The sequence below is a fragment of the Cervus canadensis genome, chromosome 4 (assembly GCF_019320065.1).
Source record: "Cervus canadensis isolate Bull #8, Minnesota chromosome 4, ASM1932006v1, whole genome shotgun sequence".
In the NCBI taxonomy this organism is placed as follows: domain Eukaryota; kingdom Metazoa; phylum Chordata; class Mammalia; order Artiodactyla; family Cervidae; genus Cervus; species Cervus canadensis.
The window spans coordinates 40,126,618-40,142,586 of NC_057389.1; the positions used below are offsets into that span (position 1 = coordinate 40,126,618).

At 46.6% G+C, this 15,969-nt stretch overlaps 1 protein-coding gene across 1 annotated transcript in view; it reads left to right on the plus strand.

Moving 5' to 3' along the window:
• The window catches only part of ADAM19 (ADAM metallopeptidase domain 19), an 86,139-nt gene that overhangs the window by 64,142 nt on the left and 6,028 nt on the right, over window positions 1–15,969 (plus strand). Inside the window, exons 13-21 of the mRNA XM_043464852.1 lie at window positions 1,692–1,781; window positions 4,170–4,365; window positions 5,595–5,703; window positions 6,927–7,131; window positions 8,116–8,193; window positions 8,312–8,420; window positions 9,464–9,608; window positions 10,440–10,524; window positions 10,816–11,040. Of these exons, the coding sequence (XP_043320787.1) occupies window positions 1,692–1,781; window positions 4,170–4,365; window positions 5,595–5,703; window positions 6,927–7,131; window positions 8,116–8,193; window positions 8,312–8,420; window positions 9,464–9,608; window positions 10,440–10,524; window positions 10,816–11,040 (1,242 nt within the window). The remainder of the gene's footprint in view (window positions 1–1,691; window positions 1,782–4,169; window positions 4,366–5,594; window positions 5,704–6,926; window positions 7,132–8,115; window positions 8,194–8,311; window positions 8,421–9,463; window positions 9,609–10,439; window positions 10,525–10,815; window positions 11,041–15,969) is intronic.

The window sequence follows — 15,969 nt, forward strand, 5'->3', positions numbered from 1 at the left end:
TCACAAATAACATGTGGGGAGTAAGCCTTAAATACGAACCATTTATGTAGACTCTCCCAGTTTCAGGTTGACAGTATCTGTGTCTAAAATGCAGGGGAGTTCTCCTTGTGAGCATCTGGTCTACCCAGAAACCACAGTCTTGGCCAGTGGAGCTACAGATGGCTTCCTTGCTGTCCGTAGCCAGATACGTGAACTTGAAGCTAGGCATTACGAGGATACTTAAAATAACAAGCTCATGCTCTTTGACCTGTAGAAGAAATGATTGAAAGGGGATATAGGAAGTCCTATCAAGTCTGAAAGGGGCTTCTAGGAGGAAGAAGGAGCAGAACTGGTGGTGTACAAGCCCTTTCCTTCCTTCTGATCTTCAGGATGAATAATAGTGGGCATATCATAACTCTGTCACTTCTAACAGATGCTAGCAGTTCTGCAAAAAGCAGAACTGGATAGTTTCATATCTATTTTATGAAGCATGAAAATATGAACGCTAACATATAGAACAGTTTGGGAGAATGTGTCAGTATATGCATTCAGAATAAACTGTGGGGATGAGATTGAGGGTCTGTCTATGTGGGAAAAGCTGTTTGCTTTTTTAATCTTCTCTATGGTTTGACTTTTTGAAAATGCCAGCATATAACTTTAATAAAATAAGAACCATTTAAAGGCTTCCCACCTGCACCAGCATGAGTTCAGAGAGATCAGCCCAGACCCTTCAGAAAGGAGAGAGTTGTATTATCATGGAGGGCCCAGTGAGGTTGAGGGGCAGCCTATGACTGATCTTGGCCAGTGGCTTATATTCAGAGCAGTTTCTCCTTCAACAGATGAGTATGTGATACTAGGTCATGTGCACGGGATAGGAAAATAAATAGGTAGAAATAAGTAGACGTGGTTCCTGTCCTTTAGGAGTATATAGTCCAAAGCCAGAAGCATATATTGACCAAATAGCTGCAAAAATGTATAAATACAACTGTTGTAAATACTAGGAGAGCCAACAGCATGATGCTAGGAGTGTATGTAATGTGAGGGGAGCTGCCCTACTCAGGTGGGGGTGTGACTCTGACCTTACACTCGAAGGCTGAGGTAGGAGTTAGCGAGGGGCACAAGGAGGGAAGTCACCCTTTAGCTAGTGGGAGAACTGTGCCTGGGGGTGGGAAGACACCTGGTGCGCTAGAAGGGAAGGAACACAGGTCTGCCTGGATTCCAGGAAGACACAGTCTCTGGATGTTGGATTGGGGATGAGAAAAACAAATCATGACATTTCCTTATAATGTAGTACTATGCGAAAAATCACATTTTAGAAGAATCCATGATTACAAGGAGAAGTGGGTGTAGTGTGTTAAGTTTAAAGGCGATATGGTAGATAATACCAAGTGATTAATAACAAAAAAATAAATAAATAAAATAAAAGCGATATGGATACTGTGATTTTGTAAAATAACTATATGTTTATAAATGTGTCAAAATGCAGTTGTGTCTAAGTTGTGTGTTACTGATGATTCTGCTTATGTATATTCTCTACAATATATACATACTATCTTAATGATAAGTGATGTTTTGGGTAGAGATTTTCCAGGGAGCTGGAGTTCCGGGGACACATGAGGTAGGATGGGGGTCAGGCCCCTCATCCTGCCTTGTTTCCCATCTCCCTGCCCTGCTGCCTCAGGGTCTCACACCCCCTCTCGCTGCCTCCCCAGGAATGCGATAACCCCTGCTGCAACGCTGCCAACTGCACCCTGAGAGAGGGGGCTGAGTGTGCGCACGGCTCCTGCTGTGACGGCTGTAAGGTAAGGGCCCACCGCGCCCCGAGTTCTGACCTGACAGCCCGCGGCTCTGCAGGGGCTGGTGGTCAGGGTTCAGCCTCGGTCCTGGGGAAGTGGTGGTGTCAAGGTTTCAGAAACATGGAGCCAGAAAGAGCCTTTGAACAAAGTTTGCCTTTTTCTGTATTTGACCTCACTGAGTTCAGATCTCCCAGAAGGCTGTGTGGGCCTCCTGGAAAGTGGGAAATTTTTTAAAAAAATGTCCAGAGAGAGTAGGCTTGATTTTATTTGGTGTTCATAATATTCCTCATCACAGTTTTGATTAACTTTAATGGATTGCTTGTTAGGTGCCAGGCACAGTGCAGAGAATTTTATATGTGTCATCTCATTCAGTTCTCATAGAACCCCTATGGGGTGTATGTTAATATCCTCAACTTAAGATGTAGAGACTGAGGCTCAGAGGGTATAAGTGACTTCTCCAGGGTTAAACAGTGAGGAAGGGCTGAACCAGGTTTCTCTGACTCTGGAGCCCACGTTCTTAGTATTGATTGGAAGATCACACCATTTTTATTACTAATGTTATTATAGGTCTACAATCTCTTATCTACAATTCGGAAATTCAGGAAGTTCTAAAAACTGAAAAAAAAAATTTTTTTAACTCATTTGGTGGCAAAATTGGACCTGAATTGACATAAATCTAATTATAGTCTTTTTGAAAAATCACACTTAAAGCCAATAGTATATTTCATTGCAGAAACATTAGTGTGTTTGATTATAAGGTATAATCCTAGGCCTTGATTCTGGGTTATGTAATATACAAATGTCATGTGTATGTATATATAGAGACATATACACATTTACATATGTATGTACATCTGTGTAGTGTCTGCTTTCTCAAATCTGTGAAGTCTGGTGCCCATCTGGTCCCAGGGTTTTAGATCGGATCATGGACTGTGCTTCCACCCACCACATGCTCAGGGCTCATTATGTTCCCCATACTGTTCAAGTGCTTTATTAGAACATTCTTTCTAGCATGACCTTCTAGCAATAACCACGAGAGGGTTATTATCCTCATGCACCCATGAGAAAGTGCATGAACAGAGGTCTGCTGGCTAAGGAGCTGGGATTTGAACCCAGGCAGACTGGCTCCAGGGTTGGTGGGTCCTTTTTCCCTCCATCCTGCTCTCGGGTGGGGAGATGCATCCAAGGCCACCCTTGCTCCGAGACTGTCAGCAAGCTGCCCAGCTGGCCTGCTCCCACCTTCTCTCCTTGGATGCCTCGTGGGTGGTGTGGAGTCACCCAGCAGTGTGGCGGGGTGCTGTTGTCAGACATAGCTCTCTTTGCCTGTTCAGGGGAACTCCCACGCCTTCTGTTTGACTTTAAGACAGACCTGGCATCCCTCAGAGAGGCTGTGCTGTGTTAGGTCCTCAGGTCTCAGGCTGAGGCCCGAGAATGAACGTGGAAAGCACTCGTCTCCGAGTCCCAGGATTTGAGCTTGGATCTTGGAAAGGGTTTCCCTGCAGAGAATTGTGTGGGAAAAGATGAGCCCTGGAGTCTGAGATCTTCATTTCCAGCCCTGTGTGTGATTTGGGGCAGCCTATTAGCCATCCAGGCCTGAGTTCTTTATCTGTAAGATGGGAAGAGTACTAATAACACTGACCCCCACCGCCCAGCCCCCCACCCAGGGAGGCTGGAAGACGAACAGAAACTCACTCTTTACCAGTTGCCCAAGGTGTGCTATTTGATCAGGTCATTTCATCTGCAGAATGGGGCAGATAGCAGCATCTAGCTCATGGGCATTGTGAGGATCTCATGAGATGAACATGTGTAACATACTTAGCCTGGAGCTTGACTCAGTAATGTGTATTATTGCCAGAGTGCTTGTGAATTCAAAGATGCATGAATGCTAGTTTGTGTGTGTGTGTGTGTATCTGTACATATATACTAGTGGGCTTTGCCCTTCTGCCACTTACTAACCATGAGACTTTGGAGACATGCCTGAGATTTCATCATCTGTAAAACAGGGATAATGTTATGTTACATAGGACTGTCATGAAGACTAAATGAAGTATTATTTGTACTGGGCATTTAAGTAGGAGCTCCATAAAGTAGCTGTTATTACTAAAGTTCTTAGTGAACTGTAAATAGTTACATAAATATTATTTCTTACCTGATTCTTAAGACTGCTATGTAGAGTTAACATTTGTAAAACCACCTTGAAACTAAGTGTTAGATGTTCTGTGTTAGATGATTTATGGTGGTTTAAGCTAGTGAGGTCATGTAAAAAGTGCTCTGAAATAATGGTAATGGGAAATTCTGTTCCATGGGAGTGATGCTCATGAGCCCTTGCTGGGAGGACTGAGGATAAATAGGTGGGAGATTGACTTTATCCCCTCTTCTTGTTCCTCGGCTCAGCTGTTGGCCCCGGGCACGCTGTGCCGTGAGCAGGCACGGCAGTGCGACCTCCCGGAGTTCTGCACGGGCAAGTCCCCGCAGTGCCCCACCAACTTCTACCAGATGGACGGCACCCCTTGCGAGGACGGCCAGGCCTACTGCTACAACGGCATGTGCCTCACCTACCAGGAGCAGTGCCAGCAGCTATGGGGCCCTGGTAAGGCTCTCCCCAGGGAGCGGACGACCCTCCTTCCACCCCACTGCTTCCTAGCCAGCCTCCCTCTTCAGACACTCTAGATTGCTTAAAATCAGGCTCTAAAAGAGCATCTCCAGATATTACCTTATTTTAATCCCCTTGCCTCAAGGTAGACTTTCAGGAGGAGGCAGTAGACAGTGTTCTTTCTAGTTCCTTGATGCTTTAAATTCTCACAGTGAGTGAATGGATAAGAATAATCCAACAAAACAGGTGGATGACGGAGCTGTGGGCAAAGTATCAACTATGAGATGGGATTTTTTTTTCATGTATCATATTGGCGAAGACTGAAGAATTAATATGATAAGTTGGAATGATAGTACTGTAACAAGAACAATAGTAATATGGTTGTGGAGAAAACCATTTTATACATGTGGGGAAACAGATGGGTACAACCCCAGTGGAAAGCAGTTTGGAGATACCAGAATTTTAAGGATACCTATCATTGGACCCATTCAAACTACTGCTTAGGGATGTGTCCTACACATCCCTTGTATTTGGCCAAGTAGATTTACAAGGATATTTATTACAGCATTGTTAGAGCAATAACAACCCATAAATCCTTCAATAAATCCTACCAGTTAAGGTAATTCTGGTGCACCCATACATTGGGACTCCATAAGCTGAATAAAAGGACACAGCTCTGTATGTACTAAGTAAAAAAAAAATCATGTGAATAGACGATGCTGCCACTCTTTATTAGATAGATTATCTCTAGAAGATACACAAGAATTGTATCTAGAAGGTAGAGATAAAGTTATCTTTAGAAAATACACTATTAATTGATTGCTTCTCCAAGTTTTAGGGATGTAGGAACTGGAATGACTAAGCAGAAAAAACTGAAAGACATATTTTATTCTTAAAAATCTTCTGCAGGTATTACCTTTATTTAAAAACAAAAACACCTGAAAAAGACAGGGCTTCTTCATGAGAATGAAGGCTTAGCACACAAACCTCCTGTAGATATAAAACCTCAATAAAGTGTAAAGAACTGATATAAAACCTTTTTTATGAGTAGGTCTTGAGAAGGTGGGGGTGGAATAACAGATAGGGGTAAAGAAAAGGCTGAATATTCCCTTCCACAAAACTTCCTTAACTTCCTGATTTTGCCAAGGGCTAGCTCTGTCTTTTGGGGGCTTCTGACTTCTACTAAAGTTGGTTAGTGTGCTGATAAATGTTTCTTGCCCACCCAGGGGCCTGGCCTGCTCCTGATCTCTGCTTCGAGAAGGTGAATGTGGCAGGGGACACCTTTGGAAACTGTGGGAAGGACATGAATGGGAAACACAAGAAGTGCAACATGAGGTGATGACCATAGGGCAGACCCCATGAGATGAGGGTGACAAAGCAAGTCTTGCTCTTTCGTCACTCCCGCCGACTCATCAGCTTGGCCGGCCCTAGAGCGGGCCCTTAAGTAAATCTCTTCCAGGCCCTTTTGACAATGCACCATTCAGCCCTAAGGAAGTCAGAGGGAGGGTGTGGATGCAATGCTTCCTAGAAGGCTGGTCACATTTCCTTTTGGGACCTTATACTAGAGCAGCCCATCAGCCCCCTTGGGTCATTTCCGCAGGGCACTAATTACACCCTCATCTGAATAGCCTGTCATTCGCCCAGTCATTCATTCATTTCAACCATCCATCCACCTACACACCCATCCACTATCTATTGTGGATTTACCATGTGCCATATACTGGGCTGAGTATATGGAACTTAGCAGGATAGTATAATAAAAGGAAATATGGTGGGAGCCACCCAACCCACCTTAGTGGACTGAGGTGGTTTCCCAGGGGAAGTTATGCTTAAGCTGCGATCTAGAGAAAGTATCTATTTGAACAGGATGAGGCATGGTGCTGGTACTTGGGAGAGTGTCCCAGGCAGAGAAATGAGTAAAGAAAAACTGGTGGTAGGAAGAACTGATAGCAACTTGACATAGTTAAAGTATAATGTTGGGGTGCAGTGGGGAGGGGGGCGGCTACTGAGAAATGAGCCTGGCTAGTTAAGCAGGGACCAGATCATGAGAAACCTTGAGTACATGGCTAGGGGAGTTTGGACTTTGGCTTAAGAGCAGTCTGGAAATTAGGCCCTTGTAGGGCAAGACTGGAGCAGGGAGATCAGTTTCCTGGTGTCTAGGTGAGAGAGGATGGTGGTGTGAACTTGGGTTGGTATGTAGGACGGAGGAGGGAGGTCGGGGATGACACCAGGCTTCTGGCTGCAGCACCTGGGTGCATGGGGTACAAAGAGCATAAGGGGTTAGGTTGCTCAGGTCAGGCAGTTGTTCTTGCGGTAAAGAGGACTTCCCAAGGCCAACGCTCTGGCTACATCTGGTTGGGAATAAGGATGTAGCATCCTGTCCTTGGTCTAAGACCACACAGAGGAATTCTGGCTAAGTCCCTACAGCACACTCATTGCCTTTTGCCTCTCCCCCATACAAACCTGCCGTCCCAGTCAAGAAAGATCAAAGCTTTTGGCATCCCAGCTCTTCTCTGTCTCTGATTCCATCTCCTTCCCTCCTACTCTCTTGGGCTCAGAGATGCCAAGTGTGGGAAGATCCAGTGTCAGAGTTCCGAGGCCCGGCCCCTGGAGTCTAATGCAGTGCCCATCGACACCGTCATTGTGATAAACGGAAGGCAGATCCGATGTCGGGGCACCCACGTCTACCGAGGTCCTGAGGAGGAGGGTGACATGCTGGACCCTGGCCTGGTGATGACCGGGACCAAGTGTGGCCATAATCACGTAAGTTCCTTCCTCCAGCCTCACTCAGCCTCTGGGTTGCAGAAGGCAGTGGTTGAAGTGGGAGTCTGGTTGGAGGATGCCTGGGTTCAAATCCCAGCTTCTCCAACCTCTCTAGCCCTGTGGCTTGCATTCTTTATAGAGCATATTATTAAGAGCAAGACCCACTGCATAGAATTGTTGTATGGATTAAATGAGATAATCCCTGTAAACCATTTAGAAGGATTGGCTATTATATCTCTTTTGTCCTCATCATTAATTGTCACATGAATTATGAAATGGTCTAAACTAGGAGTCCGGAAAGCCTGGAGCGGCTATCTGAGAGTAAACTCTGAGAATAATGTTGTAAAACACGTCTGAAGCACTCGGTGTAGTACCTAGCACAAAGTAAACGGCTGTCACCATGGTCATTATCTTTAAGTATAATATTTAAATTAGCATATATTAATATACAATTGAGTAATTAACATATAACCAATATATAGTAATATAGGATGAAATAACACATATTTATTATATGGGCTTCCCAGGCGTGGCACAGTGGTAGATAATCTGCTTGCCAATGCCAGGAGATTCAGGAGACTCTCGGGTTTAATCCATGGGTCAGGGAAATCCCCTGGAGAAGGAAATGGCAACCCAGTCCAGTATGCTTGCCTGGAGAATCCCAGGGACAGACGAGCCTGGTGGGCTACAGTCCATGGAGTTGTAAAGAGTCGGACACAATGTAACAACTGAGCACGCACACATGTTATATTATTATATTTTCTTAAAATATAATATTTGTTGTTTGCTCCCTCATCGCGAGAGAAATAGCAGAACTTAGTTAATTGCCATCCTGTCCTTGGCTTTTGAGGTTGTTTTTTCCACTATAATAACCTGAAGCAGGCTGCCTTTTTGTGTCCCATATGTTCTGGATGCAAAACCTCAGTCTCCCGATCGCCAACCAGTGTCCCTTCTGTTGCACTGACTGCTTTCTTCTCATTACAGATTTGCTTTGAGGGGCAGTGCAGGAACACCTCGTTCTTTGAAATGGAAGGCTGTGCGAAGAAGTGCAATGGCCATGGGGTACATATGCTGGGGGTTCTGGGGCTCCTCTGTGATGATGTCCACGGGGGCAGGCACTGTGGGAGGCCAGAGCTCTCTAGGGTGCTGACACCTCTTCCCTGCCCTGCCTTTGCTCCAGGTCTGCAACAACAACCAGAACTGCCACTGCTTCCGGGGCTGGGCCCCACCCTTCTGCAACACGCCGGGCCAAGGGGGCAGCATCGACAGCGGGCCCATGCCCCCCGAGAGTGAGTGGCTGGCCTGCGTGGCTCCTGCCCACATTTGTGAGGAGGGATGGGTGGCGTAATGCAGAGGAATAATAAGTCAGCACTGTCATCCTGATTTTTATAAATGAGAGAACAAGAGGGGCTGAGTGGGATGAGTGGCCCAGGCTCCAGCCTGGTGTGGGGCCCAGCTCAGTTGCTCTTCCTCTGTCTGTCTCCCTTCTGTTGAGGAGCCTGTTCCTGCTTACAGAGAGATTAAGACAGACCACAGGTTATTGAATAATCTATTCTATCTGGGGGTCAGTGGTAGCAACTACCCCTTCTCAGCCACTTAAAATTAATCATGAACCTAGGTCACATTATAGTGACTCAGATGCCCTTTGATGGACAAAGCTTAAAATGAGGAGCTGGAAACTCAGAAATGTATTTCAGGGATTCTAGTTCTTTGGTTTCCAAACTTAAAAAAAAATAATAGCAAAAGAAAAAAAATTTTTTTTTGAGCAAAATCTTTCAAGGAAAAAACTTCAATATATAAAACAGTTAAAAGTAGTGTGTCACTAGTCTATATATATTTTGTACATTTAGATTTATAATTATGAGAACATTGAGGCGAGTTTGGTGAAACCAAATGTGAAATTGTGGATTATGTGTGAGACTTCTAATCTTAGATCAATCTATATGTCTCAGTGTTTTGTGGTTGCTTTGTGTCCAGGAAAATCATGATTTAGGCAGAAAACAAATGGTAAATAATAATAGAGCTGGAATAATAGAGTTCCTTGCCTTATATGAAAAGGAATGCTTTTCAATTAAGCAGAAGTAGCTGGAGAAACTTTACTGTGAAGTCTCTGCCAAGCAAGTTGACCTGATTATTGAAGCTAGTAATAATATTAGTGACTTCCCAGTGGGACATATTATGTGCTTTTTTGTTATAGTTTTTAAGTTAAAATAAGTAATACAAGGTAAATGAAAATCAAGGATCTGAAGAGTATCTGGAACATGTTATTTGAAGTCCACTACTGAAGGTCCAACTGCTTCTAAATCTGCCGCTTGGGTTCTGTTTCTGGCAGGCGCTGGTCCTGTGGTAGCCGGAGTGTTTTCAGCCATCTTTGTGCTGGTGGCCCTGATGCTGATGTACCGCTGCTGTAAACAGAACAACAAACTGGGCTACCTCAAGTCCTTAGCCCTCCCTTCCAAGCTGAGGCAACAGTTCAGGTATGATGGGGTGCTGTGAGGGATTTGAGGTCTACTTGGGGGTCACAGCTTTCTGAAAGCAGTGCCTGGTTTTAAAAAAAGAAGTTGGTGGTGGTGGGTCTCATTTAGTTGGAAGGCAAATGCCCAGCGCACGTCACCCTCTCCCCTTCTGTTACACTCCATGACCACGGCAAACATTACTACCTGATTTATGTTGTAAGTAAGCTTGATTGAGCCTGGTCATCACTTCAGAAGCGTTCTCAGCAGAATGCCCTCAACCAATTCAAGCTGAAATATGAAATGAAACCTATCCTGTATCTAATGGATTTCCTCCCCATCTTAAAGCCCAGAAAGTGAGGCAACAGAGGAAAACTGATTAGCTCAAGTCAGTCACACAGGTGGCTAGACATCAACTCAAGACAAAGAGGAATTTTTTCCCTAAGTAATCCATTCCTGTGGGTATTGAAGATGTATAGTCTCCAAGTCCTCTGTTATAAATCATACTTTTTTCCAGAGGAGAATTTTAAATCCCAGGTCCTCCTGGAATGATGCCTGAGGGAGATTGGTTGATGGCTGGTAACATCTTTGTCTTCTTGGGGGGAAAAGGTCTTAAAAGGATGAAGAAAAGATACGGAGGCACACTGCCGTGTATGAGGCCAACTGTCTTTCCTTGGGAGTTTTCCACTGGCCACTGTCTCCATGCTGAGGAGCTGGGCTTCAGGAGGGCCAATCCCACTTCCACCAGGGCAGATTCAGGGAAGACTGAGCTGCTCGCTGGCCACACCTGGGTCAGAGCGAACTCAGGCAGTGACCTTCAATGAACAACCTGTGCTTCTCCTTCCTTGTTACTAGTTGTCCCTTCAGGGTGTCTCAGAACAGTGGAACAGGCCACGCCAACCCAACGTTCAAGTTGCAGACGCCCCAGGGCAGGCGAAAGGTAAGGGCTTTGCACCATGAACTTGGCTACTTTGACCTTCTCTCTTAGGACTCTGCTAGATTTTCCCTTAAGCACCTTTGTGGGCCCCTTGGGATTGGTAATAAACGACACTTTCTTGGCCTGAGAGATGGTCAGCTGATTCTACCATCCCCTCATGACTTTAAAAGTTGCATCTGACCTCTGGAATCCAAGGTCTTTCTTTGTGCCAGTGGGACACCCAAGGCCACCCCCAAGTTTTTAAGTGCATTAAGGGTTCCTGTGTCTCAGGCATTCCTCGTCTTATGCCTACAGGTGACCAACACCCCTGAGACCCTACGGAAGCCTTCCCAGCCTCCTCCCCGGCCCCCTCCAGACTACCTGCATATCGTGTCACCACCTGCGCCATCGCCAGCACACCTCAGCAAGGCTGCTAGAAACTCCCCAGGGCCCAGACCATCAGTAGAGAGGAAAGAATCATCCAGGGGACCACCCCCAAGCCGACCAGTGCCCCCCGCCCCTAAGTGCGTCCTCTCCCAGGTAAGTGGTTTCTCAGAAACCCTGCATCAGGAGCACTGTTTGTCAAGCCCTCAGCCACGAGGAATGAGGAATGATGGAGGCAGGGAAGAGAGAGCTTGCTGAGTCCTGGGCTGGCTGCCTTTTCTGCATTCTGGTCCATATTGGGCACACACAGTGTGAGGAGATGAGAAATATACTACAGAGGACTTCCTCCCTGGTTGGCCTCTTCTGTGATAAGCCAGCGCCCATCTTCCACCCCAAATATGCATGTTCAGTTAGTGTTTCAGTTCCCCATGGTCTTTTACTCTCCGCTAGGCCTTTGCAAATGCTGTTTCCTCTGCCACATACACTTTCTTCCCTTTGCATCAACATCTTGTGTTCATTCTTAGATTTCCTGTTAAACGCTGCTTCCTCCAAAAAGCCTTCTGTGACCCCCAGGCCCAAGTTTGGTGTCCCTGTATGTCTCTCATCATAGTACTTACTCCACCAAATTGTGCCGATCAGTACCTTGTACCAGTCGGGAAGTCTTCGTGAGGGATGTAGGGTGATGCCTTGCTCATCTGGGGGCCAGGTCAAAGGGCCTGGCCTCTGGGAGGGGTGGGCAGGGTCTGGGCCACCCCCCATCACCGGTGTTCTTTAGAAGCAGAGCTGTCCTGCCCAGCAGTCTGTTTACCCGCATGTCTGTGCTCTGATGGCTCCAGCTGAACCTTCTGGCAGCAGTTCCTACAGCACAGACACAGATGTTGGGTGCTGGCCAGGCGTGGTGCCTTCCGGAACCACCTGTGTGTTTTACCCTCAGCTGGGGTAGGGGACTTGCCCATTTCCCTCCTGGGACTGTTGTTTCTTGGGCGTGGTCCAGAGGACTCCAGGGGGCCCAGGCTGTCCCTGCCCCTAAGGACTGTGGTTGGCTCCAGGCCCTGGGGTCCCCGGGACATGGCAGTGTCATGGTTCAGCAGAGCCAGGAGCAACAGGTTTGGTTCTCTGATGATGCAAAGCTGCTGCAGTGCATGCTCCCTTGCTCAGTCACGTTCGACTCTGTGACCCCGTGGACTGTAATCTACCAGGCTCCTCCATCCTTGGAATTTCCCAGGCAAGAACTCTGGATCAGGTTGCCATTTCCTTCTCCAGGGGGGATCTTCCCAGCTCAGGGATCGAACCTGCATCTCCTGAATTTGGCAGGCAGATTCTTTACTCCTGTGCCACCTGGGAAGCCCTGCAAAGCTGCCGCTCTCTCATTTTTCTCATCTGGGGCAGGAGTGGGATAGAAAATTCCATACAGAAAGAGAAAAGAAAGACTGACAGGGAGAGAAGAAGCAATAAGAAAGAGAGAGGAGGAGAGAAGAGGACATGGAGAGTGTGTTAGGCTCCTTGGGCAACTGTAACAGACACCACAGACTGGGGGATGGGAGGTGGTTGCCGAAACCACAGAGACTACTTATTTCCTGACGGTTCTGGAGGCTGGAAGTCCAGCAGGTTTGGTTTCTTCTGCGGCAGCTCTCCTTGGCTTGCAGGTGACTGCGTTCTCCTGTGTCCTCATGTGGTGCTTGCTTTGTGCGTGTACGCCCCAGTGTCTCCGTGTGTCCACATTTCCTCTTATAAGGGCGGCAATCAGATTGGATTAGGGCCCACTCTAATGGCCTCATTTCAACATAATCACCTCTTTAAAGGCCATGTTCCAAATACACTCTCATTCTGAGACACTGGGGTTAGAGTGGCCACATGTGAGTTTTGAAGGGCACAGAAGGAGAGAGAAAGGGAATAAGAGGGAAGAAAGCAACCACGCGCAGACGAGGGTATGAGGGGAGACCAGAGGACCCCAAAATACACACCCGAAGCATGGCTTCAGGCCCAAACAGGGATTTCTCAACAGTGCTAAGGGCGGGCTACAGGGATTCAGTCTGGGCAGACGCCCTTCCTGGGAATTGTCCCAGGACTGAGTCTCTGCTGCCCTCGGTTTCTCTTTGGGGGGGCTGTCTCCCAGGGCTGAAGGGGCCAGGCCATGGGGCGGTTTGTAAGTAGGGTAGCCAGGACTTGCACCTAGGGCTGAGTCCAAACCCTTCACCATGTGGAGTTTCAGGTCCTGGTTGGGCTCTGGGGGGGTCCACACTCTCAGGTCTCAGCTCCACCACCACCTAGCCTGGTGACATGGACCCCTCTTGAGAGGTGGTAGGCCAAGCTTTGTTAACCTCTTCTGCTCTCTCTGCACATGTGTGTGAACTTCTACTTTGTACCTGGCAGTGGTGAGCAAAGCAGAAGCCATTTCTGCCTCCTGGAGCTCACAGCCTGCTGGGGAAGACACTGGTATGTGTGTAGTTACAGTAGTGGTAAGTGCTGTGAAGGAGAGGTTCAGCTTGCTTACAAAGAGAGTTATCGGGGACTTGATCTAGTCTGGAAAATCTGGGAGAGCTTCCCTGAGGAGATGACATTGGAACTGAGACCTGAGGGGTGAGCAGGAGTTCGCAGGTTGTGAAGGGCAGGAGAGGTTTAGACCAGGGATCTGCTGGTGGGGAAGCTTTGTGATGAAGAGAGCCCACAGATGGAAGGAGTTTCAGAGCCCCTTTGCCTGGGGCCCAAGGAACTATGATAAGAAGCTAAGAGCCAGGAGAGGCCAGACTGTGCAATGGGCCTGGATTACAAATCAGATTTGCATTCAGTGGGAACAGGGCAGGGGTGGGATGTGGGTGATGTGATCAGATTTGCTTTGGGATCTCACTTTGGGCTACATTTAGGGAAGAGAGGGGCACAGTGCCTAAGAGAGGGCCCAGAGATGCTTCTGGGGCTATTAATCTTCCCTTTTTTTTTTAAACCTGGGTGAGGATTATGTTAATGTGTTCACTCTGATAATTCATTTGGTTGTATATTTATGACTCATGTTTTTTATGTATATTACACTTTAATTAAAAAGTCGTTTTAAAAAATGAAAGGCCCACTATGGTGGCAATTGATCAGAGGGGGATGAGGCTGAGTGCACAGACATTATCAGTTAGAAGGTTTAAACTGTGTCCAGGGGAGAGGTGATGGTAGCATTGACAGGGTGAAGCCCATGAGGGGTGTATAGAAAAGAAAATAGACAGGACTTGGGGAACAGTTACTGCTGAGGGTTGGGAGGGGATGATCCCCCGCTGCACAGCTGCCTGATGTCTGGTTTGGTTTGTGCAGCTTGACTGACAAGTGCTGCTGCTGAGAATGGGAACATTGGGCCAGAGCAGTTCACGGACTGTTTCCACCCCAGAAAAACATACCGGAGGTGAGGCGTCCGGTACGTGGCCAGTGGCACGACCCTGCTCGGGGAGGCCCAGTGTTGCCATGCTGACGAGGTTCCTGCCCAGATCACCTCTGTTAGTGGACACGGACATACACACACACACGCACAGCATTCCCCACTGCATCCTGACATCTGCACCCAGCTGTTGCTTCCGCCAGAATGTCTCTGTCCTGGCCTCCAGCAGCCGCTCTGGTTTGGCAGCTGTCTGGCCTGGAAGGGTGTTGGATCTCTTGGTCCTTAGGGGAAGGAATGGAGCAGGACAGCGTGGTTTTTTGGTCCCAAGAATCTGCTGCTCTTACTCATTTCTGCTTCCAGTTTTCTGCTTACTGAGAAGCTTCTTGCAGAAAATCTCTGATTTACTCCCACCCTCTCCCCATGCTTGCCATTTAGCCATTTTTATGCTCGCTTGTGACCCTCTCAAGAAGGGGAACCATCCAAGTCAGCAGGCCCTGAAACCCTCGCTTGTAGAATCAGCTTCTCTCTCGTACCAGCCTGGGGATCTGTGAGTGGTGGCATGGTCCAGTCTTTGCCCCTTAAAATTTGTTTTTTGATTACAGAAGAAATATAGTTATTTAAACTTTTCTGACTAGTGCAGAGTTTTATTATTTTTTTTCAACTAATGTATGCTGAGTGCTTGCTGTATACGAGGCCCTGTTCAGGAAGCTTGAGCTGTATCACTGAATCAGACAGAAAAGGACCCCTGCTCCTCTTTCTGGTCTAATGGGGAACACAGAGAGAAAATCAAAAATAAGGGAGTATACTGTGGTGGAATGGGATAAGTGATATATACCAAGAAAGAAAAAGTAGATTAGGATAAAGGGGTCTGGGAATGCTGAATGAGGGGGTGGTACAGGTTTTTAAATCCTATTCCCTTTTATTATTTAAAAAAATTTGGCTGCCCCATGGGGCGTGTCATTCCCCAACCAGAAATTGAACCTGCACTCCTGCAGGAAGCACAGAGTCTTAACCACTGAACATCCCAGCTGTAGTGGTTTGAGTCTTTAGAATTTTCTATATGTATGTATCATGTATGTGTACTACTGTATGTAGTATCATGTCATCTGCATATAATGGATACCTTGTATTTCTTTTTCTGGTCTTGACGACTGTAGCTAGGACTTCCAGTGCTATGTTGAATAGAAGTGGTGAGGGTGGGCATCCTTGTTCGGGATTGTAGTTGGGAAGGCTTTCAGCTTTTCAATGTCAAGTATTATGTTGGCTGTGGGTTTGTCATAAATACCTTTTATTATGCTGAGATATGTTCCCTCTATACCCACTTTGGTGAATTTCTGTTATGAATGAATCTTGAATTTTATCAAATGCTTTTTCTTCATCCACTGAGACAATCATGTGGGTTTTGTCTTTTCTTGGTGTGGTGTATCACATTAATTGATTTGCATATGTTGAACTATTCTTGCGACCCTGGGATGAATTCAGTTTGGTCGTGATGTATGATCTTTTTTATGTATTGGATTCAGTCTGTTAATATTTTGTTAAGGGCTCTTGCATCTACATTCATCAAAGATATTGGCCTGTAATTTTCTTTTTTGATGACCTTTGTCTGGTGTTGGTATCAGAGTGATGGTGGCTTCATAGAATGACTTAGGGAGTGTTCCCTTCTCTTTAATCTTCTGGAGTTGTTTGAGAATTATTTGTGTAAGTTCTTCTTTGTATGTTTGGTAGAA